The sequence below is a fragment of the Mustela erminea genome, chromosome 7 (assembly GCF_009829155.1).
Source record: "Mustela erminea isolate mMusErm1 chromosome 7, mMusErm1.Pri, whole genome shotgun sequence".
Taxonomy (NCBI): Eukaryota; Metazoa; Chordata; class Mammalia; order Carnivora; family Mustelidae; genus Mustela; species Mustela erminea.
The window spans coordinates 34,871,919-34,895,702 of NC_045620.1; the positions used below are offsets into that span (position 1 = coordinate 34,871,919).

Below are 23,784 nucleotides of genomic sequence, written 5' to 3' on the forward strand. Positions count from 1 at the left end.
CCTTTTAAGCTACAGTAACTTTTGTTAAACTCAATGAATATTTATAAAATACCCAGTGATAAGAAAATTACAGAAAAATTTCCATTACACTGTTGAAAATGTTTGGAATCCAAAATCCACAATTTTCTGCAATGGTTTTTAATATTTGTTCTGGTTGAAAAAAGATTTTCTTTTTCTTTCTACTTCTACATAGTCCTGGTTTAATTAATATAATCTGTTCCATAAACTTTTAGGACGGCCTTTTTCTGGATTTAGATTTTTATTCATACATTTTATATTAATATTTTAATATTTTACATAAAACATTGATTTGTTGTGTTTTATGAAACAAAAATCTAATCTGTAGAAGGTCATTTTATGCCTTTTTTTTCCTTTTTAGCTATAATAAATAATTAGCAACCTATTCATTACAAAAATTCTTAATTATGCTTAGAGCAACCAGAGAATTTTCACGAATTTAAATTCCTATTTGTTACAGTATGTTGAAGTCATTAAGAAAAGCCTCTGGTTTTCCAGTTTGGTAACAAATGGCTTTTTTTTTTTTTTTCTGATGCATAATTAATAGAAACTAATGATGACTATGTAGCTCTTCCAGAGTTTTTAAAGGCAAATCTATATTGGCCTACAGTTAACATGCAAATTCATCCAACAAGCAACACAAAATGTATTGTAGTAGTCATTCATTTTTATCAACATTCAAGAAGATCTAGTCAGCAGCACAACTTCCCTATGTCGGAAACACATTATAACAGGGTCACAACTGAAGTCAGAACACACCTGGTAAAATACCCCTTTCCTAATTCATCCTCTAAAGTCAGTTCTGACTTCCAGCACGATACAGGAACAATAGCAATTAATACTGCGGTACGAAGGTAAATACAGACAAGAGTTTGGTGTGCTAGCATACAGAGTTTTCAAAACAGTGACAAACAAAACCAAACATCTTGCCCTGTTCTCTCTCCTTTCCCTTGGGGAGACTGGAATTCTCCGTCTTCCTTCAACATTCAGTTTGGGGAACTGGGTCCAATGATCCTAGCACTGAAAACTGTTTCCTTGGTGAGAAATGTGGCCACACTTGGGGAGGGGGTAATATCACACCCACTGGAGAGAGGGCATGGGGAAGGGGAACACCCTGCTGTGCAAACACTGGTCTGCAATTAATAGCCTTGAAGGAAAATCTGAATTTTCCAAAGATTAAGCTTTATCCCAAGGAGTGGCTTGGTGGCCTACTGTGGCTCCAATTTTGTTATTTTTGGTTGGATAAATGAAATGTGCACCTCCATCACCATCACTCTAAAGTCTTCCTCCATCATATAAGACACTTGTTAAGATAAGAAAGATATTCTACTAAAGCTGACGGTGATTGAGAATCATTCAGTATTCAAAGTTCCTAAAGAATCGTTGGTTCTCTGAAAGGGATAAAAAAGTAGGAAAGGCTTTGTTCAAACTCTTGCTAGTAAACAGGTATTACTTCAACTGATACTATGGCTACGTGACATCAAAGTATTATAAATTATCAAAACTATCGTACAGAAAAATTACAAATTCATTGCAAAATACATTACACTGCTACCATTAAGAAAAAAGTGCTTTTTGTTTTCCTTTCTTTTTTTTTTTTTTTGCCAGAAAATTATTCTTTCAATATAGAAAATCCTATGCGTTACCCTGCATGTGGCTAGGATATGTCGTAACGGAGTTTGTACTGAGTCCTTCTGATTTGCTGGATGAAGGGCTGAAAAATATAATAATGACTATTAAAGCCGTGCTCCAAATGACCACGCCAGCTGTCAGTGGAGAGATGCCTGTTTTAAGACACAAGAAGATGCCCTGGTCTGTTGAACCCTGCCTGTCATCACATTGTCCCACTGATCAGCTGGTTCGAGTACACAGGCCTTTTTCATGTTCCTCATGTTCTCCTGAATTATTGTCATGTCCTCATCTAGCTCTTCCACCTTGATTCCACCAGTAGAATCCTCTACTCAGTGATGTCTGTATTGTCTCATAAGGGGAACGATGCAAGATGGCGGACCTGCCAGTTTCAAGAATGGATGTCCAAGGAGTTCCTGGGCTGTGGCTCTTTGGGAGGGTTCCCTCACCAGCATCAGGTCTAGGAATCCCCGGAGCACTGAAGAAACCTGTGAGAATACAAGATCCCATCCTGAGGACTAACACAGAAACCCAACCCAGTTCCCCAAAGTGGTTTTCCAGCCACTTCCCAGTTAAGTCATCCTATCAAACAATAGCAAATTCTAGAAAGTCAGCTTGAGAAGAAAGAAGTTATGGAAGCAGGAAGTATATCTTACAAACATTCAAATTAAGTGTATGTCTTACAGTGGTGTGTGTGTACACAGATATATACATATACGTATTTACTCTCCAGTCCCACCACAACACAGAACATTTGTACCACTCCAGGAGGTTACTTTGGGTCTCCTTCCTGTTAATACTCATCTCCCTCCAAAGGTTCACCACTGTCCTGACTTCTAGTAGCATAGTTTTGCCTCTTTTGTCCTTTCTAGAGATGAAGTTATATACTGTCAGCTCTCCTCTGTCTGGCTTCTTTTACTCAACGTTGTGTCTGTGGGATTCATCCCTGAGGTGTGCAGTAAAAGCTTTAAACTTCTCACTGCTGTATAGTATTCACTGTTAAATTATACCACATATTATTTATCTATTTGGAAAACAACCTTGGGTGGTGTTTAGGATTTAGGATTAAGACTGCTCTTGTATGTGACTTGGAAGAACACCATGCCATTTCCATTGGATGTAGGATTATTTTGATACCATGCTATTTTAACCACTTTTGATTAAACTTAGTCCAATGCAGTAAAACTCTTAATCTCCTGCTCAATTCAAGTAGTTTCCTGTTTTTCTGGAAGTTTATACAACTATAGGGGTGATTCTGTAGGGGCTCTTCCCTAAGCTTTAGGGGTAAGGGGAGAGGGTAATTCTCCCCTAAAAGGCAGACTCTGTTCCTCCCAGTGCCATGAGGCAGAGGGGAGGGGAGGAGTGGTGGGTGTATGGTCATTTTTATATGACCTTGTGGAAATGGCCACTCCCTCCCAGCAAGCCCTTCCCTCCACTCCTAAACCAGTAAGCAGTTCCCAGAGTGCTGTTTCTTTGACTCAGCATCATTATTTTCTGAGCTTGCACCTACTTGGCAATCTTTGGAAAACACAAAAGACCCTACTGGTCCCTTAACCATACTCTTCATTGCCCGGTGTGATCTGGCCCCTGCTCCCCTCCCTGACATGTCTTACCCTTTCCCCTGGCTCACTTTGCTCAGCCACAGAAGATTTCCATCTTGGCATAGGGCCTTTGCACCTGTTGTTCCCTCTGCCTCAGACATTTTTCTCCCAGATCTTTGCATATCTTGCTCCTTCCTTCTATTCATATTCCAGTTCAGATGATGTGTCCCCAGAAAGGGCTTCAACCTAAACAAGTTCCCAATCCCTTCTCCTGCATACTTCATTGCATTACAGTGTTTGCTTTGCTTCGTAGCATATATCAGTCTCTGAAATTATTTTGTTCATCTGTTTGTGGTTTACCATATGCCTCCCCAACTAGAACACAAGCTCTATACGAGTCAGAAATCTGAGGTCTTGTGCTGCAATATTCCCAGTAATAAAAACAGTCCCCCGTATGTCACAGGTGCTCAGGAAGGGAGTTCTTGTGGAGTGCCTGATTTATTCTTCTGGCCAACCCTACAATAGACGAGCCAGTTGTAACCCATTTTACAGACAAACTTCAGAGATGGAGAGGCTGACTCCCTTGACCATTGAGTGAACAGGAAGAGAAGAGATCTGAATCCAGGTGATTCGAATTCCAAAATCCAGATGCATCAACCAGGATCTACTCCTAGGTATGAAATGCCAGTCTTTGAAGCTACAGGGAGACTAAAAAATGTCTAAGAATGATCTTTGAGCTTCAGCAACAGATGGCGCTTCTTACCTTGTGTAGGTCCTTCACTCTTGGAGGTAAACTGTCCCGAATCCTCCGCATGGCCTGGAGGGGAGGCTCATTGAAGTAGGGCGGTTCGCCATCGATCATTTCTATCACCATGATCCCGAGGGACCAGATATCTACCTGTTAGGCACAATCCAAGGGTTATCTCGGGCAAGGAGAACATTCTGAAATGTTGGATGTTTCCAGGGGACCCAACAGATTCATACCCATTTATAAATTAAGGTGGTATTTGTAAACTTCCAAAACTTATAGCCCAGATTTACAGACTGAAGTGCCAAGTTACCCAGTTTTTGCTAATGGTCTTTATTTGCTTTATTTTTATTGTTATTTTTATTTTATTTCAATTCAGTTTGACTAACGTACAGTGTATTCATTTGCTTTTTAAAGACAACTTCAGTGAAGATTCTGCCATTTAGGTACACATGAATATCTTACGTGCTCGAGTTCAGAATTTTTTTTTTTTTTAAGACTACTAAATTAGGTAGTTACCTATCTGGGCAGATAAGAAAAACATTCAAATTTTATGTTATGAACACAGAGAAGACAACTGCATTTAAACCATAAAAAAAGGCATCTGACATACTCAGAACAAACTGCAAAAAGCTACATTGCCCAACAACACGATATATGCTGATCCTTTTATTAATTTGATTTTTAAAAATAGCTCTTTCTTCCCTACGTTGGGGTTCTTTCCTTTACATGTTATCATTTTGAAGTAGAGTGCACAAAAACCCTGCTTTACAAAACCATTTTCAGGGAACAGGGGAAAAGAAAAGGAAGAGCCGACAAGCAATTCTTTCTGAATGCAGAATGGGAAGTCAGGACAATGAGAAGCCGAAGCTGGGCTATTGGTTCCCAGTTACAGCCACTTCCCAGTCCCAGGCTCATTACGTCTCTTATCAGGGAGCTGCATTCCTGTTATAACCCTTGCTGCGATCCTCACTGAGAATTTATGCTCTCGGGACCACAGTGAGACAAACAAGTCGAGTACTCATTCAAGGGCAAGCAAACAAGGGAAAGAGAGCGGAGTCTGCCTTCATTGACGCTGATATCCTTAGTTCACTGGTCCATGCCACCTCTTCATACTCCCCTCTCCTAGAATCGCCTTCTGCACCAGAATGTGTGGAAACGCTGTGTGCCCAGCTGGAACGAGCTCCTTACTGCCGTGTGTGTGTGGAGACTTGCGTGCCTCAGGGCTTTGCTCACAGTGCTCCCTCTCTAGAACACTTTTCCTCCACTCCTTCTGGCCCCTCATTTTCACATACCCAAACCTTAATCCCTGAACAGATTATGAGCAATTGCTTCTTTTCCAAGGGAAGCAGAAATTGTGCCCTATTTTAAAATGCATTATAATATTTGTATATAATTTTTTTCTAGGGGAAAAACATTACTGCTCAGCCCCAAATATTAACTCTATTCTGCAGAGCTGTCTCTGACCCTGCTCATGTGTGCATTTCTGGCCACGTTTCAAGTTGTGTTGCCCTGTTTAGGGTATGCCTGCCACTAAGGGTGGGGTCAGAGTTCGCGTGATTCCCCCTACCCCAGTGTCTGCTTAGGACCTCGATAAATGCCTCTGGATCAACATTGTGCTAATTTCCTCAATGGTGGCCAGTCCCCTTCCTGCCACAACCTACTCTATGACAAGTCTAGTGAATGGTGGTCAAATATGGAGTCAAACATCATCGCCCTGATCTGTAGTCATTAACTCTCTCAGAGCCACTGCATCCTTGAGTCTGTCCAGCCACCCCCAATGACTGCTACCCCCTTACCTCTGTCCCATAAGGTAGCCTAGAAATCACCTCGGGTGCCATCCAGTAGGGAGTGCCAACCAGTGATTTCCTCTTGGGCACCTCTTTAGAAACTTGAGCACAAAAACCAAAGTCCGATAACTTTATCTGAAAAGGAAAGGAATGCAACAAAGTTAACAATCTAAAAATACCAGCTTCCAGATGGAGAAATATGGCTTCAAATTTAAAACAAAACAGTCTCATGAACAGGCCTTAGAAAAATTGGTGGTTGTCAGACCATTTTATTGGAAAGGCAAGATCCATTTAAAAAAAAAAGATTTTATTTATTTATTTGACACAGAGAGAGAGATCACAAGCAGGCAGAGAGGCAGGCAGAGAGAGGAAGGGAAGCAGGCTCGCCACTGAGCAGAGAGCCCGATGCAGGGCTCAGTCCAAGGACCTTGAGATCATAACCTGAGCTGAAGGCAGAGGCTTTAACCCACTGAGTCACCCAGGCACCCCAGGCATGGTCCATTTTAATGGAGAAATCTACCATCCTCCACCAGGGTTCACTTGTAAATGGAAAACCAAAAAAAAAAAAAAAAAAAAAAAAGTACAAATTACACTCCAAATGACAAATTTGTTAAAATTCAAACCCACAACTTTAATTTAATGTACAGATGATGGTTTAGTGTAAGTAAATTGCTAGGGTTTTGTTTGTTTGTTTGATTTTTTAAGTAGGCTCCATGCCTAGCATGGAACCCAACACATGGCTTGAGCTCATGACCCTGAGATCTAAGATCTGAGCTGGAGATCAAGAGATGGACGCTTAATGATTGAGGCCCCCAGACACCCCAGTAAATTGCTATTCTTAAGGTGAGTTTTGTACATACTGCTGCTGTTTAGGTGGTTTTGCTTTGAACACATTCAGATTTCTAAGTACCATGAGAGGATTAAAATGATCAACCCCATATCTGTATTTGAATTAAAGCAAGACCCTATTATGTGGAATGCTGAGATATCATTTTGAAGTATTGGCTCGTCTTTTTGTTTTCCTCCTTTGCTTATAACAAACTGAATTTGCCAGTGTAAACGTCAATGTGGGCAGAAATACGGGTGTAGAAACTGGGTGTTAGCACTTGGTCACTAGGGGTTTAAGTGGCCATCCTAATGTCCCCATGTATATATATGTTATTTATCCTAGATGTCATCAGAGAGAAAAAAACAAAAACAAAACTGAAAATCCTTGCACCGAATTTTTACAATTATCCTTAAGAACCATTAGGCTCCCTGCAGGTTTATATACTCTGGAAAACCAGGATTCAGTTTATTTCTGGGGGCTGTGACTCCTGTTGATGATGGCTTGTCTGGACTTCAGATGGCCTCACTGAAGAGGACTGGGGCTTCGGGTTCCTGGTGGTGATAGAAAACATGCAATGAAAACAATGGTTCAGAGTGGGTGTTTGAAGGTTAATTTCCATAGATTAAATGTATGGTTTCTATGGCACAACTTCTCCCTTAATTCTCTTCAGAACTCCCTGAACTTTTTCAACATTTTTCTCTGGCTCTTTCTTTGCTGCCTGTACCTTAAAGACTGGGCTTCAGAGGGTTTGTGTCTTAACCCTCACCTCTTGTCTTTATATGCTCTTGCTGGATTGTTAATGCAGACCTCTCTCCTCCCTTCTCAGCCAGTATTTCCATTGAGTCTGTGTTTCCACATAGAGTTAATTTTTATGAAATGTATAAAGTCTGTGTCTGGATTAATTTTTTGGATATGGATGTCCACTTGTTCCAGCACTATTTGTTGAAAAGACCATCTTTGCTCCATTGTATTGCCTTTGCTCCCTTGTCAGAAATAAGTTGACTCTATTTATGTGGGTCTACTTCTGGGTTATTTGGTGCCATTGGCCCATCTGTTTTCCTTTTGCCAATACTACACTGTTTCAATGACTGTAGCTTTCTCCCATCCAAGTACTAACCAGGCCTGACCCTGCTTAGCTTTCGAGATCGGGTGCGTTCAGGGTGGTATGGCTGTAGACTAACTGTAGCTTTCTAATAAGTCCTAAAGTCAGGCAGTGGTAGTCTTGGATGACTTTGTTCTTCTTTAGTATGTTTTGGCTATTGTGTTGGTCTTTTGTCTCTCCCCATACACTTTAGAATCAGTTTGTCAATTTCTACAAAGTTATTTGCCTGGATGTTGACTGGGATTGCACTGAATCTATAGATTGAGTTCGGAAGAAATGACATTTTGGGAATATTGAGTCTTTTTATCCACAAACATTGAGTATCTCTTCATTTATTTAGTCCTTTGATTTCATTCACACTTATGTAGTTTCCCTCAAATAAATCTAGTATATGATTTGTTAAATTTATGCCTAAATATTTTAGGGTGTTTGTATAAGTGGCATTGTGTTTATAATTTCAAATTCACTTTCATTGCTAGCATATAGCAAAATGATGAACTTCGGTCTAAAACTATATATCCTTCAACCTTGCTATAATTGTCATTAGTTTTAGTTTTTCTTGTCAATTCTTTTGAATTTTCTACATGGGTAATCATATCATCTGTAAACAAAGACAGCTTTATTTCTTCCTTCCCAAGATGTTTACCTTTTATTTTTCCTTTTCTTGAATTACTTCATATTCTAGTACTTGGGGGGAACATCTCTGTCTACTTCCTAGTCCTAGAGGGAAAGTATATTCAACTCTTGATTCAAGAAAATGAAATTCATATTTCAAGGCCCTTGTCACTTCTCACTTACTCCAGAATTTTTCTCAGGAACCCATATTGATCTCTCCTCTTTAAATGTGAGAGAATTTAATGTTCATTCAATCTTGAACTATTTTCTGATGCTGATTTTGTCCCTCTGGCTAGAAATGAAAGTCATCAGAGGCAGAAGCTCTGCCTCCTAATTGTGAAGCCTCACTGTGTTCCTTAAAATCTGGGAAAATAGTAGATACCCAAAAAACACATATTACTAGATTGATTTTATTTTATAATGACACATACATATGAGAGCAAATCGTGTGGTAGAAGACACTGGTACTCTTTCTGAAACCATTACTGACTTAGTGAAGACACCTGCATCTAGACTCAAAGTTGGAACACAGATGAAATGGGGGTAATGTTTTGGAAATTGTATCTTTTTCTATTTCCTTGTTCATGATCTTCTCTCTAATCAGGCCAAGGTTAGTGGTGGTATAGGTTGGAGTGGGAAGAGATTGGATTGTTCCGGATGGAATGCTAGAGAAAACTGGCTTAATGGAGAGATACTTTACTCAGTTGCTTTGGCATATCAAGAATCAAACCCTAATGTGTCAGATCATAGATTTCCTATGTGGTACAAAGAAGAGAGCCCTGTGGCCATGGTAGCTGGTCCATAATCCTTGTTGCTTTACTGTCAAAGGAGTCTACAATTCAGAAGTGAAAAGCCTATAGTCCATCCCTTTTAGCCTGTGATTGTTTGCGGAGAAGACAAAGAGAAGTCATTTGATTTAGGTCCCAACTTTTTATTATAATTCACTTCCAGCACCCCAAGCAGATGGCGGTGACCTTCAGAAATACCTGAGTAGCATACAACCCCAAACAAATAAGGGTGAGGAACAGCCACATGCATCTGAGTTCAGAGGTAATATTAAAAATATTTAATAACCGGAATCATCTAGATCAATTGGAGTCTAGAAATGAAGTTGAGCTGTGTCCTGGAATTATCCTATGGGCTTTACCATCTTTAATGAGGTAAGGGCACCCCAGTAAAGAGCTATTGTAATGGGGGATACTCCAATGACTTGAAACAGTGGCTATTAACCCACAAGCATGAATATATTGCAATATTTTAATCATGGATATAGACATACTAATGAATGCTTGCTGAATATTAGCTGTAGCTATGCCCAATGTGGCCTCTGGGAGAGATGGCACAACAGAGTGGGTGGCAGTGAACTTGAGGCAGTGCTATTGGCTTCCATGGTCTCTGTCTCTTGTGCAGGGTTCCAGAAGATCCTCCAGATCTCAATGAAGGAATGGAAAAATGCCTGGCACAGGCCTATGGTTGACATGAGGAGCCTCAGGATGGTTTTCAAGACTTGAAACAAGAGGCTGGAGTTGTGACATGCAGCAGAGGCACTCTTTTGAAAAGCCCAGAGCTGTGGGACCAGTGGTCACCAGTCCTGGTAGCATAAGAGGCCAGTTATGCCAAGGCAGGGACCAAAGAGGAACAAGAAGATGAGTCTTACATCTGTCACCTTGAGTTCTCAGAAGCAACATTTGTCCCTTATTCTCCCAGAGTCCTTGAGAAAGAGAGGGGTGGGAAATGAGAAGAGGAAGTAGACGGTGGCCAAATCTGAAAGTCTGAGGTTCTAAAGCTATCAGTTAAGGCTTACCATAAAGTGGCTGAACTTTAATAGTCAATGTTTACTTAAGTAGACTGAATTTAACAGATTAAATTAAGAATTGCCTTTGTTTGTTTGTTTTAGTCAGTAGAGCTTTGTGAAGAAGTCTAGATCAGTTTTAAGAAACAGATAAAATATAATTGTGTGTGCATGTGTGTGGTTATTTCCAAAGCTTTAATGTGAGTAAATTCGTAACCCTACTATGCAGACAGTGGGGGAGGAACAAATTCGCTAAAACATTAAAAAAAAAAAAAGTTTTAAAAAACCTGAAATAAGCAGGTGAATGCATCAGCATTTTGACGTTGGCAGTTTTTAATGTCAATACCTCTGGTGCGGCTTTCTTTTTCCAGACAGAAAAAAAGACCCCAAATCTGCCAGACTAATAATTATCTCCCTGACAATATGTAAGCTGAGAAACTGAAACTCAACACAGGAAGCTAGGTCTGTTCCTCCGCTGTAGACGTGAAAGCCCTTTTACATGAATTTTTTTACTCATCCAAGGACATAAAAGAGACAATTCTCCAGAAGAACATAATTGCACACAATACTCATCCAAACCAATCTGCAAGTAGATAATGAGAACTCAAATAATGAGTACAATAAAGCACCATAGGCAGATCTTCAAAGAAAATCACACAGACTCTAAGCTGAGCCTTATTTCACGTAGAATGGTACAACATGGTAGACTAGGAAATGCTTTGTCTCACTAATGCAGCTAGGCTAAGAGAATTGCAGCTAGCACACCGCTAGCCCCTTAAAAGGAGGTGATGCAGCTTCTTCCCCAGGGGCCAGAGGAGAAACTAGAGCTTAGGGCTCAAAGCTGCTCTTTAAAGCTGAAATCCTAGTCATCTCAGCCGGTCCTGGCTAGGAATCAGGGGTTGCACAAAACCATGGCTGGAGGAGGAGAAGGCAGGGAGAGTCTACCCACAAAATAGCTAGAGGTTTTAGAGAGAAGGTAAAACCCTCATTGTGTAAACTGCCTACACTCTGAAGAATTCACGCTTCTGCTCCAGGTTTTTGCTAAGGCAAAAAGATGGATCCGTTTGTGCCTGGTTTCTGGATGCTTCTTTTAAGGCAGTGATACTCACAGTGGGTAGCACTGGCATTTTCTGGGAACTTGAAAGGGATGCAGGCTTTTGGGTATCACCCAGGCTGCCTGGAATCAGAATCTCTGGTGAGTGGACTCAGGAATTTGTTTTTAAGCCAAAGACCCCATTGGTTTTCATGCTCGCTATAGTTCTTAAATTTGTTTTAAGAAGAGCAATGATCCGGGACAAAGGAGTGGAGAGAGGTACTAGAAGGGGCCAGACTGATGAAGGGGTCTCCAGTTTTGGACCCACTTCTTCAACTGCTAAACTGAAGAGGAGAGGGAGGGCATCAGAGCACCTAAGCTGGATCACTACGGAGGCCTCAGCCAGTTCTCTGCCGTTTGACAGAGTGGGACAGGGTGGGAACTTGCCCAAGACTACAACAACAGGAAGACAATAGAGAGGAGGACTCAGACACAGTCTCTTGACTTCTCAGTCTGTGCTTCTTGCAGGGAAAGGAAGAGGCCTAGAGTCTGGGAATATCTCAGATGCTGTGGTAAAGGAATCAATTTACGCATGCTGTGTAATATGCTCACGTCTCTCTTCATTTATGAACAGCTTCTGGGAGATAATCTTCAGGTCTTCTTCTAACTGTAGAACTCTACATATTCGAGACACAAAAACACTCAAATGCCTAAAGGTGCCAAAAGACAAATTTAACAGGCCAGGTGGAGACTATGAAAAACTAGGGGTACATGTCTTTGGTGAAGAGACACTGTCCTGGCTGTCAGGGCCCAGGAAAGGGGGTGTGGAACAGTCTCAAGGCCCTAGTTGCCTTCTATGGTCTCATAGCTATCCTTTACCTTGGTTTGCAATCCTGTGAAAGAAGAGAGTGCACACACATTACACTGCACCTGTGCAGTATGTTGGTTTAGTCCCCTCTCCCTCTGAGCATATCACAAGCCAAGTGCAAGTCATTTATTGGGGAGATACATAAAACACTGGTAGTGAAGTGGGCAGGGAAGGCAGCCAGTCCCCAGCAATGTGGGAACCAGAGCTTACTCCAGATGTGTTTATACCCCAGCTTCCATCAGGTGATCCTGGGCTGCCCCAAGGGAGGGTGAACGTTAATTCCCTGGAATTTCTAGCCTGTTCTAGACTGGGAGACCAGACCACAGAGGCTGGAGAAAGTTTCCAGGAAAAGAGATGCTAGGGGTGGCACTGGGAGGGGGAGTGAGTTGAGGAAGTCTGGTGAAGATGCGGTAGCAACAGCATCGGCTTAAATGCCAGTCACCCTAAGCACACCACCGCCGGGACTTTGATTTTTTTTTTTTTTAAAGGAAGATGGGAATCTGAAATTTTCTGTGACATCTCCTGATTCTTAAATTGTGGCAATAAATTTTTAGTTAAAAAAAAAGGGGGGGGGACTATAAAAATCACTGTGTATGTCCCTTTTCAAAATAGGCACTTGGCTTAATAGGTCAGGGGTTTGAATTCCATTCTAGCTGGTGAATTTGATAAAAGTTAAATCAATCCCTGTGAAGTGGCTCCTAAGTATCATATCTCAAATGTAAGCCTCAGGCCAAAAAACAATTATAAATGAATTTATTCCACCCTTAAGTTCCAGGGTGGGGGGATCACCCTTTTTGAGCTTCTGTGTTGGACCTGGTTTACTTTTGATGGTTTTACACAAATTATTTCATGCAATTCTTGCAACCACCTGTGATATACTATTTATTTTCCCTTTCAAACTCCAAATACCATATCCCCCCTGCTTAATACAAATTAGTGACTCATTAGCTATCATTTATATTGTAGACAAAGAGTGAACAATTTACTCTGATCACAATTTCCCTTCTAGTCTTTTTTAGAGGCCACAAAGGATGTATCCTTTTTTTTTTTTTTTTTTTTTTCTTTTTAAAGTAGGGTCCACCTCCAGCATGGAGCCCAGTGTTGGGCTCAAACTAACTCATGACCCTGAGATCGAGACTCAGATGCTTAACCACCGAAGTTACCCAGGCACCCCAGAGATTTATCCTTTGAAAAAAACTTAAGCAATTCACTGTCTCTTTTAGTTTTTTATTTTAAAATAACTGTAGATCCATAGGAAGTTGCAAAGCAATGTGTACCCAGTCCTTCCTAATGTTGGCATCTTGTAAAACTATAGTACAATATCAACACCAAGAAACTAATGTTGGTACATCCCATAGACATTGTTCAGGTTTATTAATTTGTACATGAACTCATTTATGTATGTAGTGTTTAAGTGTGTGTATATACTTTGCAATTGCAATTGTAGCCTTGAGTAACCAACAACACCGTAAAGATACCCAATTGCCCCTTGGAACATATGGGTGTCTCAGTTGGTTAAGCATCCAACTCTCGATTTCAGCTCAGGTCATGATCTCAGGGTTGTAAGACTGAGCTGTGTATCTGGCTTTGCACTCAGTGGGGAGTCCACTTGAGATTCTCTCTCTCTTCTTCTGTCTCTCCCCTTGCTTTCACATACTCTCTAAAATAAATAAATTAATTTTAAAAATGGTACTCAATTGTCCCATCACCATAAGACTCCTTGGACTACCCCTTTACAGTCACCCTGCAGTCTTTCACCCCTGCAACCACTACTCTTCCCTGCATTTCTATAATTATGCTATTTCACAAATGTTATATAAATGGAAGTATGTGACATGTATCTTTTTGAGATTGGCTTTTTCCCACTCAGCATAATTCCTTCATCTAAGTGCTTACTTGTATCACTGGTTTCTTCTTCTTCTTTGTTTTTTTTTTTGCCTGGTGTTCCATGGTATAAACACATCACAGTTTGTGTAACCACTAACCCTTAGAAGGACACTCAGGTAGTTTCTAGGTCCAAGCTATAATAAATGAAACTGCTACAAACATATATGTGCAAGTTTATGTGTGAAAATAAGTTTCCATGTTTCTGGAATATATGCCTAAGAAGGCAATTACTGGTCACATGCAATTTTTAGTTCTGAAAGGACTCATGTTTCGGAGGGGCTGTACTGTTCCACACTCCCACCAGTAGTGTGTGGATAAGTGGTATTATCGCTACTTTTCACTTTAGCCATTCGGATAGATGTGAAGTGATATCTGCTAGTTTTAATTTGTATTTCTCTAAGGGTTAATGACACTGCACATCTCTCAACAACAAGAAAACTCATTATAGCTTGTGTGACAGATAACATTAAAAGCCAGCAATATTTTGCCCCAGCCCATGAGCTCCTTTGACAACAGGAGTCAATCCTCTTCCCACCGAGGAGGGTTTTACATTCCCTCCTCCTGAACTGGAAGAACTGAAAGTACAGTGGATGTGGTGTTATGGGACTTCAAGGTTATGTCATAAACCTTGTTTTCTTAGGACCCTTGCTCTTGGAATCCAGCATCCATGCTGAGAGGAAGGCCATACGGAGAGGTCACATCATGGGTGTTCTGGTTGACAGCTCAGCTGAGTGCCCAGCCCCCAGCCAGCACGTGTAAGTGAGGAAGACTTCCAGATGCATCATCTAACTACAAGTCAGAGTGGTCCTGGCTAGCTGAGCCCAGCCAATCCTCAGAGCCCTGTAAAAATCCTAAATGACTTTTGATTTAAGACCCCAAGTGTTGGAGTGATTTATTACAATGACAATAAAAAAAATGAGGGTGCTTTCTCCAATATAAAACTTCAGACTCTAATAAATTGGTACAAATAAATTAGTTCAAATCTGGAAGTGGTCACATTAGGTCTTCACTCGCATTCTCAAAAAAAAAAAAAAAGTTTCCTTTCTCTATAGAAACTGAAGAAGCCCAATGGAATCAACATGGTATGTTGTTCTGAAATGTGAAAGAGCATACTCTGGGCCACATACCTGAGACCCATAGGATCTACTCAACATGCTGCTTGCTCCCTCTTCTGGAACATTCTCAACCCTGACAGCCATAGGACCCATGCAGTCTCTGCTGTAGCATCACCACCTCAGAGGGGCCTTCTCTGATCCCATCCTCTATCACTTTCTACCATATTCTTACTCTGCTTAAATTAATTATGGAAAACTTAGTGCTTATCACCACCTGTCTAGAGTGATTTTGTGTATTTATCCCACCTCCATGCCCCAAATAAGCTTAATGAAAGTAGTGGTTTTGCTGTTTTTATCCTTAGGACCTACAACTGTCTCTGGAAAGCAGTAGACATTTAGGGAATATTTATGGAAGGAGTGAGTGAACAAACCAGTAAGGCTAAAAGCATTCACCATGTGCCAGTCCTTGGGAGCTCTTTGCTGGGTACATGGAAATTCAGGAAGTGTGTGGAGCATAGGTTCTGCCCTTGAGAATGACACTGAATGATTTTAATAACCTGTGTACTGTGGGAAGGGGAGATCTTTGAGCTGATTAAACAATGAATTATCTTAGTCTCATGTCTGATATTGCCATCTGACATGTGCTTGTAGCAAGAAAGCTTTTGTCATCAATCTCTAGAAAGGGGAAAAGCCTGCTTGAAACCACTCTGCTTTTTTCTTTTTCTTTTTTTCCTGTAAGCATCAGTCCCCAGGACCCATTTGTGGATCAGTTCAGTGCTTTGTGAATTATGTTCCAAAGTCATGGAACCTTGTTTAAGTACTCTCTTGACTCAGGCCAGGGGAAGGTCCCAGACCTTTTCTCACAGCTCCCCCACACTTTAGGAAATTGTGCAACATGACCACATATCCTTCCCCTTCCTATACTTACATCCCTTTGCAATGTGACTCTGCATCTTCTCTCATCAAGAGGTGGAATCCATCTTCCCATCCCTTGCATCTAGGCTTGGCTGTGTGACTCACTTTGGCCAAAAGGGACATTAGCAAACAAGATATAAGGATAGGGTTCAAAAGCGTGCCATGGAGCTTGCCTCTCTTGCTGATCTGAGTAACCTTGCCATAGGCACCATGGGAATAAGTCTGGGAGAATCTTCTGGGAGATGGGGGACCCATGACAAAGCTCTGGGCAAATGAATGAGACCATCATCAGAAGGCTGACCACAAATGCAAAAGTGAGCTCAGCTGATGGCCATGGAGTAGAGACAAGCTGTTTCAGGAGGACAGTCCAAATGCTGACTCACAGAACTGTGAGCAAATACGTGATTGTCCTTTTAAGCCACTGTGTGTAGAGTGGTTTGTTACGTAGCAAGAACTGACTAATGCACCCTCCCATACCCTCTTTCTAAAAAAAAAAAATCAGCCTGGGTAATGCAAAAAGCAGGATTTAAACTACCCATTAAAAATAATCCCAAGTTTGCAAGTACATGTACAGGGAAATATGGGGAGAATGGGAAATGCATTAAGGGTGATCTTTATTTTGTCCTTTATACTTTTCTGAATTTCCTGCATTTTCCACAGTAGAATTGACAATCTCTTTAAAACAGAAAAAAAGCTGAAGTGTTGGGAAGAATTTCTTTTAGCTGCCCTCTGATTGTTCCTGGGCAGTTCTGCTGTGATGTGAACATTTCCCAGATGGCTGAGATTGCTGGGTTGTAAAGGACAGGTGTACTAATGGGACAACTGGCTCCCTGCACGCCAGTGCCATTACCTGTGGTGGGAGTTTCTAGGAGATTAAAAGGGCCTAAATGATAAAAATCTATGCTTCAAAACTCTACCGTCCAACTAAGACTGCTTTGAAATGCCAACTCATTCTTTCCTTGGCTACTGTAGTCTATATTCTTTGTAGCCTGGTGTGGCTGATGAGTTTCCGCAGACTCCCTTGAGCTAGCTGTGGGGATGGGAAATGCAGCAGTCCGGGCCTAGGGATAAGCTGGGGTGATGGATATCTTTCGTTTGCCTTTCCAGATCTATTCTCCTCCCCTCTGACTCCTGGGACGCCAACCTGTGTTGACCCCACTGATAGCTTCTGATTGGGTTCGACCAATGGGAAGTACCAATAGGACACTGGAAGGAAAGAACTGAGGGAGTTCAGATATTGATCCTCCCAGCTCCCATCATACAGCTCCACTGTGGCCGTCTTCCACTGAAGATCAGAGTTCCTGCTAGGCATCCCTCTTCATATAATAATCTTTGTTTTCAAATTCCAGTAGCCAGTTCCTGGCCTCCCCTCCTCAGGCATGAGGCAGTAAGAGTGGCACACTATTCTAGAATGCCACATGAATCGTCATGTACTCCTCCTTCGGACTTGTCTACCTCTGCCCACACCTTTATTAAACTCTCCTCAAGCTGTCCACTGGAGTTTGCCTTCTCTTTCCTGCAGGAACTCAGAGAGATACTGCAGACATGCACAACTCCACAAAAAGGGTGGACAAAACCCCACAAAATTCATCTCTTTTCCTCCAACAAAAATAAGAACATAGAAGAAAATGGAAAGAAATTTCCATAGTTTCTATCCCTTCCTACACTCATTGTTAAAGTAGGAAGTCATCCATCAAATTCAGATCACAGATAATCCTGACTAATAGAATGACACAGAGGATGGTAATTTCCTTTTTGGTAAGCTTGCTGGGAAGGGCAGTGGGTGACTGTGACCAGGGAGATGAAAGGGCTCTTAGGGGGATAATGCCCATGACAGAAAAAGTGGCAAGCTAAACTATGGAGAGGCCAAACAGGAAATCTTACCCGGCCATCACTTGTCAGGAGGATGGAGTCACTCTTTATGTCCCTGTGAATCACTCCTTGATTGTGAAGGTAGGAGAGAGCTCTTAGAACTGATAGACAGACGGTAGCTATCTGTTCTTCATTCATTCTGGAAAGGAAATAACATTTAAGGAGCAAAGACAGGTTTGAGAACATCTTTGAAATGATCAAGAGAGTCAGCTCCCTTGGGGTCTAGTGAACCAGTCTATGCTCTCTAGCCCATGTCTGGAAAATCTACAGGCAAGCACAAAGAAGTCTTGGAATCTGACTCCTAGAACCTAAGGTTTGGCAGTGAGGATGACAGAGGCCAAATATAAGCCAAAGGAAATGGTTTATTTGCTGGCTTTTGGGTCATTAATGCAAATGTACTTCCTTAGACTCTCATGGGTAATTTCTTAGGTATTGATAAACCTCCAGGGTTCTACAGAGAGACTGCACTGCATAGAGCCAAGGTTCCAAGTATGCCTGATAGCTGACCTTGAGCAAGGCTTTTTAACTTCCTCAGGTCTATTTTCTCCTCATCTTAGAAATGAGGACACCAACAGTTCCCTTTAAAGCTGGACTTGGACAACATGGTCTTTGGATCGCTAAGATCCCCTGCCTCCAGGAGCTGAAGACTCCTGTTGCCCTAGGTCCATTAAGAAGGAAACTGGACTTAGTTACTAATAACTAAGTGTGACTGGATGATTCTTGAAGAAACTGACCTTAGGAATGAGAAAGGAAAGCACAGTGTTGGATATGTGCTCCCACATTTCACGGCTGCACCCTTCTGAAGAAGGGTTCTGGCTTCAGAAGAGACTGAGGTCAAGTGACCTGCCCAAGTTAACCCAGTTAAGAAAGTGACCAGATTATGAATGCAGCCCCACCTCTTCTTGAGTTCAGACCCATGCTTTTCCAATGTCCCCACTGTATCATATGCAACTCATATGAATGGATTTTCAGCCATGAAGAACCTATGTGGGAAGAATTACTTGGACATCAGTACCATCAAAACAAGCCCCAGAGGCCTAACTCATCTGTGTATAAAACTTCCCTCTCACAGAAACAGTGCGAGGCTCAAGGCAGATAGCGAATGTGAAAGAGCTCCTAAAACAGTCATGCTAACAGAGGAGACTGTCAGGAGGGACAGAGGGTGTAACTGACGAGAGTCCAAATTCAAGGACAGCCTTGGAAAATCACCCCAGGGAACTCATAACTCAACAGGACAAGGAAATGGATGGCCCTGAATATGTGTCAGTCTTATTGATGCCAGCAAACTATGTCTGAGTAAAATTAAGAGTCCAAAGTAAAATCCCAGGAGGTGGCCAATTAGGAGGTCAAAGGTGTAAAGAGAATGGGTACCCTTTCTCTTCGAAGATGCTTCTTCCAGCAATGCCTCATTCTCCTACTACGACAGGCAAGAAGAAAATGTTCTTGTCTGAGAGACTTCTGTGCTCTTGGTTTTGTGTGAATGGGTTGGTCATTGTGCTGGATTGTGAAAAAAATGGCTAATGTCTGCCCACCATAGAGCCCTCGGAGACTTAGAGCATCATCAGCAGGGATGAGCTCAAATATACTTTAAAAATAATTCAGAAGCAGGAATCACTTTTTTCAATGAAATTGATTTTTCTAGGATTTCATGGGATTCCAGTTATTTGAAGCAGACATTAAGATAGTTTACAGGTCAGCAACAACAAAAGTTAATGGAATCTGAGCCCCTATCAGTGACTAAAAAAATCACCTTTAATTGGCATATGTGACAAATAGTACTGATTCTGAATTCAGTGGCTTTGAAATGCATAAGACCCACTGTAGAAAGACTGCGCTTTCCTACTTCTGCAGAGAGGAATCCTGAATTGGGATTAAAGATGCCTCAGTACTGGAATCAAATCCAAACTCAAATCCTGGCTCTGTTTCTTAGAGGTTACAGGAGTTAATGTTTGAAGTGTTCGGCACTTTCCCTTGCCTTCTAGAACCCTCTGTTCCTGGAAATCAGTAGGATATAATTTAACAAGATGTTAGGTAGGGCTAAAACATTGGTAACCATAGGAAATGCCTGAGTACCTGGCTACCTTGTGTATGGTCAGTCCGGGTAGAGCCCGAGATTCTGCATTGCTAACAAGCTTCTAGGTGATGCTGATACTGCTATTCTCCAGACCACACTTTGAGTAGCAAGGGGTTATTTTATTAATCAATCAATCATTCAGTAAAGCCTTTATTGACTATCTACTATAGGAAAATCTCTCCAAATAACTCAAGAATTAAATTCTAAACTTAAGATTGAAAGGATTTCAAGTTCTAAATATTCAAGAGTTCCTTGACATACAACTTCTCTCCACTCCCTGGAGCGCTCTGCCTTCAACAGGAAATTATTGACAAAACTGGATGGAGAGGATTAGAGAACACAATGGATTCCAGAGAGGCTAGCTCTTAAGTGGATCCCACTGACACACAATAAAAACTGAAAAAAAACGTGACAAAAAGGAGAGCTCTGGAGAGACATGTGTAGTTATCTGAAGTTTTTCGGGGCAGGAAAAAAAAATCCTCTCCTCTGGATATATTTTTATTAATTGCTTTAGATGCAAGTCACATTTGTCTTAAGCTTAGGTTTCTTCAGTATATTTGTTCCTATAAGTTAAGATGATCTTATGCACTTTGGGGAGGGTTGGGTCCTATGGGTTTACCAACAGGGATCTGCCATCTGAAATTTTGGTGATAAACCTTCAGTGTCTTCCCTTATGTTCTTTTGTTTTTAGGTGGTCTACTGAGACTGAGAGCTGTAGAAGGTCATGACTGAAACACCGCCTGATTTTAGGGAGAAACAGCATATTCTATCCCTCACAGTGTCCCTCAATACCTTCTTGCTACCTTGCTTCCCCCCTATTTTTCACCTAGATTCACTTACAGTTTAGGCACCATTTCGGTGATATCAGCTAACATCTTGTGCCTTTCCTTCTTGACAATCATCTCTTATCCCTTTGGAGCGTTATTTACTACCAAGAGCAAATTTATAAAGTTTCCCAAATGTAACATTTGTTTGTTTGTTTGTTTTTTAATATGTCTGTTCCTTAGAACCTCGCTTCTCCATTGTGGTCCATGAACATGGAGGATTGGCATCATCTGGGAGCTTGTTAGAGTAGAATCTCATGCCCTCTTCTATTGAATCAGGATCTGCATTTTACTAAGTCCCACAGGTAATTTGTATGCGTATTAAAACCTGAAGAACACTGTCTTAGCACATATTTTGTCTGCCTTCAATGCCCATTTCCTCCCACTTGCTTTCTTAGAAAACTCCTATGCAACTCTCAAAACTCATCTTGGTTAACCCCTTACATTGGAAATCTTTCTTTATTTTCCCTGTTAGAGATACTCAGGTATTCTTTGCTACTTCAATATATCTTTCTACTACTGCTCAAATATTATAATATATTTATTTCTAACTTGTGACATCCTTGAAGGAATATATTTGAGACTTTAATTGTTTGTATTTTTTGCGTCCCCAGCACCCAGGAAAGAACCTGGCACATAAAAGGTGATCAAGACACACTGAATTCAATGACCACAACTGACACATCAGGGAAGCAAGTAGCAGCGGTAATAATGATAATTAACCATTGTTACTTGCAAGACTATTTAAAAACAGAATCAAAGAATTTCAATTATGTAGGTTTCTTATTATAACATAAAACTTTGACTCATCTTCCATCTGCCTCTTCCCCACTCAGGTACCCTTGGTGGTATTACTACAGAGCAATAGCATAGCAACTCAGAATAAAATTCAGTTTTAGCAAAATACCCAAGAATGGGAAATTCTATTGTTTGGCACCAAAAGTCCTTTGTCATCAGTTTGCTGACTTAAAATCATTAGGTGTTAATGAACTTCTGGAGGACAAGGAGAATGTTGACTGAATGAATGAACTAAACATACGTGATATTACAATAGGCATTTAGGGAATTTAAAGAAAAAGGGTCGTCATACTCCCTGACTTCAAAGGGCTTCCAATTTATAAAGAGTTTGTAAAAATAGTCATTGAGGGCTTACCCTGCATAAGAAATAATAAGCATTTGGAATTATTTGTCTGGAGAATGAAGAGACATACCTGGTATGAGTGACAATGTCTGTCAAGGCACCGCCTTCTAGAAATTCCATGACCACCCAGAGCTCATCGCCGACAAGGTAGCTGTTGTACATGTCAACCACGTTGTCATGGTGGTAATCCCGCATTATCACAACCTGGGCAAATGGAAAGATGCTTTTTGACTTGTGATGGTGAGATTTGGCTTTCTGTTCCCTTATGGCCCCAACTGTGCTATGAGTATAACTGATTAAGAAATATTGATGGGGGGGATTTATTCAGGAGTCTACAATAGACAAAAAGACAGGATTGAGGGTAGCTAGCAATAATGAAAGGAACCCAGTTAGTCAATTTAGAGAAAATGATAGTGCAATCAGACGCTAGGTTTGGGGATAATGAAAGTGAAAACAGGGAGAACCCTGGCAAGGTTTGTACTTACAAGAGGGAGTTTTGTTGACTGTTTGCAGTGGGGGGGAGGGTATGAACAGATATTCCTAAGGGTCTCCTTTAGAATGCACTGTTCATACTCTACCATTGTTTAACCTGGCAAAAGTCACCAACTCTAAATGGCAAATGAAGAATAGGTCTTCACAAGTGAATGAAATGAACAGTAGGAGTAGGGCCACATGAGGCTAACTTAACATCTTGGGAGGAGGTCTGGGTTGAGTGTGAGAGAGGTTTGGGCTGAATACAAAGGACAGGTCTTGAAGGTAAAAGCAAACATGACTCAGGCATATACAAGGTTAACTTGAACTTACCAGAGAGAGCTTTCAAGAATTGTTGACCCGCGGCTGCTTCTGGTGACATTTTCAGATTTAATGTTAATTAATAAATTACAAAATTATCTACATTATGTTGTCCTGGCTGTTCTGGCACTGTGATTTGGAAATAAGTTCCAGAAATCGGTGTCGTGGAAGTGACATGCTGAAGCCCACTCACCTGGGGCTCTCTCTGCGATGTGGAACACAATGAGAAAATGAACACCCATGGGGGTTGAAGCCATATGTGGCTTCATGTGAGCCTCCATAGAAGAGGAATCCAAAGTCATTCTTGATTGCATTTTTATAATGTCTTTTAGGATATGTGTGTGGTCCATCCTTTGCTAGATAGAGACTGACATATTATCTAACATTGGAATCCTGACTTGCTATCTTTAAGACCTAGATTTTCCATCCACAGAAGCTCATCTCTCTTCCCTAAAGGCTCATAAAATCAATAGAGGAATATTACTCCAAAATATTTTATGTCCCTAGACATAGGTATTCATGTTTTTCCTCCTATGTGCATTTTAGAACTTTCAAGTAATAAGTGTAAAAGGCAAATGAACTGGAAAAATATGTTCAACAAACACATAGAAAAGGGTTAATTCCTTAATATATCAAGAGCTCTCACTTATCAATAAGACAAATGTTACCACCCTAATTGGAAAGCATGCAAATGACATAGGGTTTAATAAAACAAAAATGGTCTAAAAACATATACAAGTAATTTCACCCTCACTAGTAATAATAGTGTTAATTAGAGCAATAAGATTTACTCATGTCTATCAGATTAACAGAGATAATTTGACAAGTATCCAGTGCTAGGGAGAATGAGATAGGACCATCAATGAGGGTCCTCATTGTTAAGAACTTTCTGGGAGTTGGTATTGTATATTACTTTCGCTAAAGAGAAAAAAATGCAGAAAGGAAATCCAGAAATATTAATGTGGGCTATTTCTTGGTTGTGAAATTATGGGACATTTTCTGTATTTTCGCTGTTCTCCACAGGAAGAATTCATTATTGCATGTATCTTAAAGTTCCGAAAGAGTGGTAATCCACTGGTAAACTAACCTCTGTTTACCAAGATTTAGTAAAAAAAAAATGGCTAGAAAGGGCAAACATGGTATCACAAACATGTATATACACCCATGTGGATAGCGTAACATGAGTCTTTGGAATCTGTTAGAATTCAAATCCCAGCTATGCTATTGACCTGCTGTGTGACCCTGGGCTAGCCACTTCA

The 23,784-nt window shown here is 40.9% G+C and overlaps 1 protein-coding gene across 4 annotated transcripts in view; it reads right to left on the reverse strand.

Annotated features, from left to right (window-relative positions):
* Positions 1–491: 491 nt before the first annotated feature.
* The window catches only part of PAK5 (p21 (RAC1) activated kinase 5), a 291,608-nt gene continuing 268,315 nt past the window's right edge, over positions 492–23,784 (reverse strand). For all 4 annotated transcript variants that reach the window (XM_032351407.1, XM_032351406.1, XM_032351408.1 and 1 more), the window contains 5 exons: positions 21,804–21,937; positions 17,707–17,833; positions 5,736–5,861; positions 3,952–4,086; positions 492–2,135 (listed from right to left, as the gene is read on the reverse strand). In XM_032351407.1, coding sequence (XP_032207298.1) covers positions 1,980–2,135; positions 3,952–4,086; positions 5,736–5,861; positions 17,707–17,833; positions 21,804–21,937 — 678 coding nt within the window. In that variant the 3' untranslated portion in view covers positions 492–1,979. The remainder of the gene's footprint in view (positions 2,136–3,951; positions 4,087–5,735; positions 5,862–17,706; positions 17,834–21,803; positions 21,938–23,784) is intronic.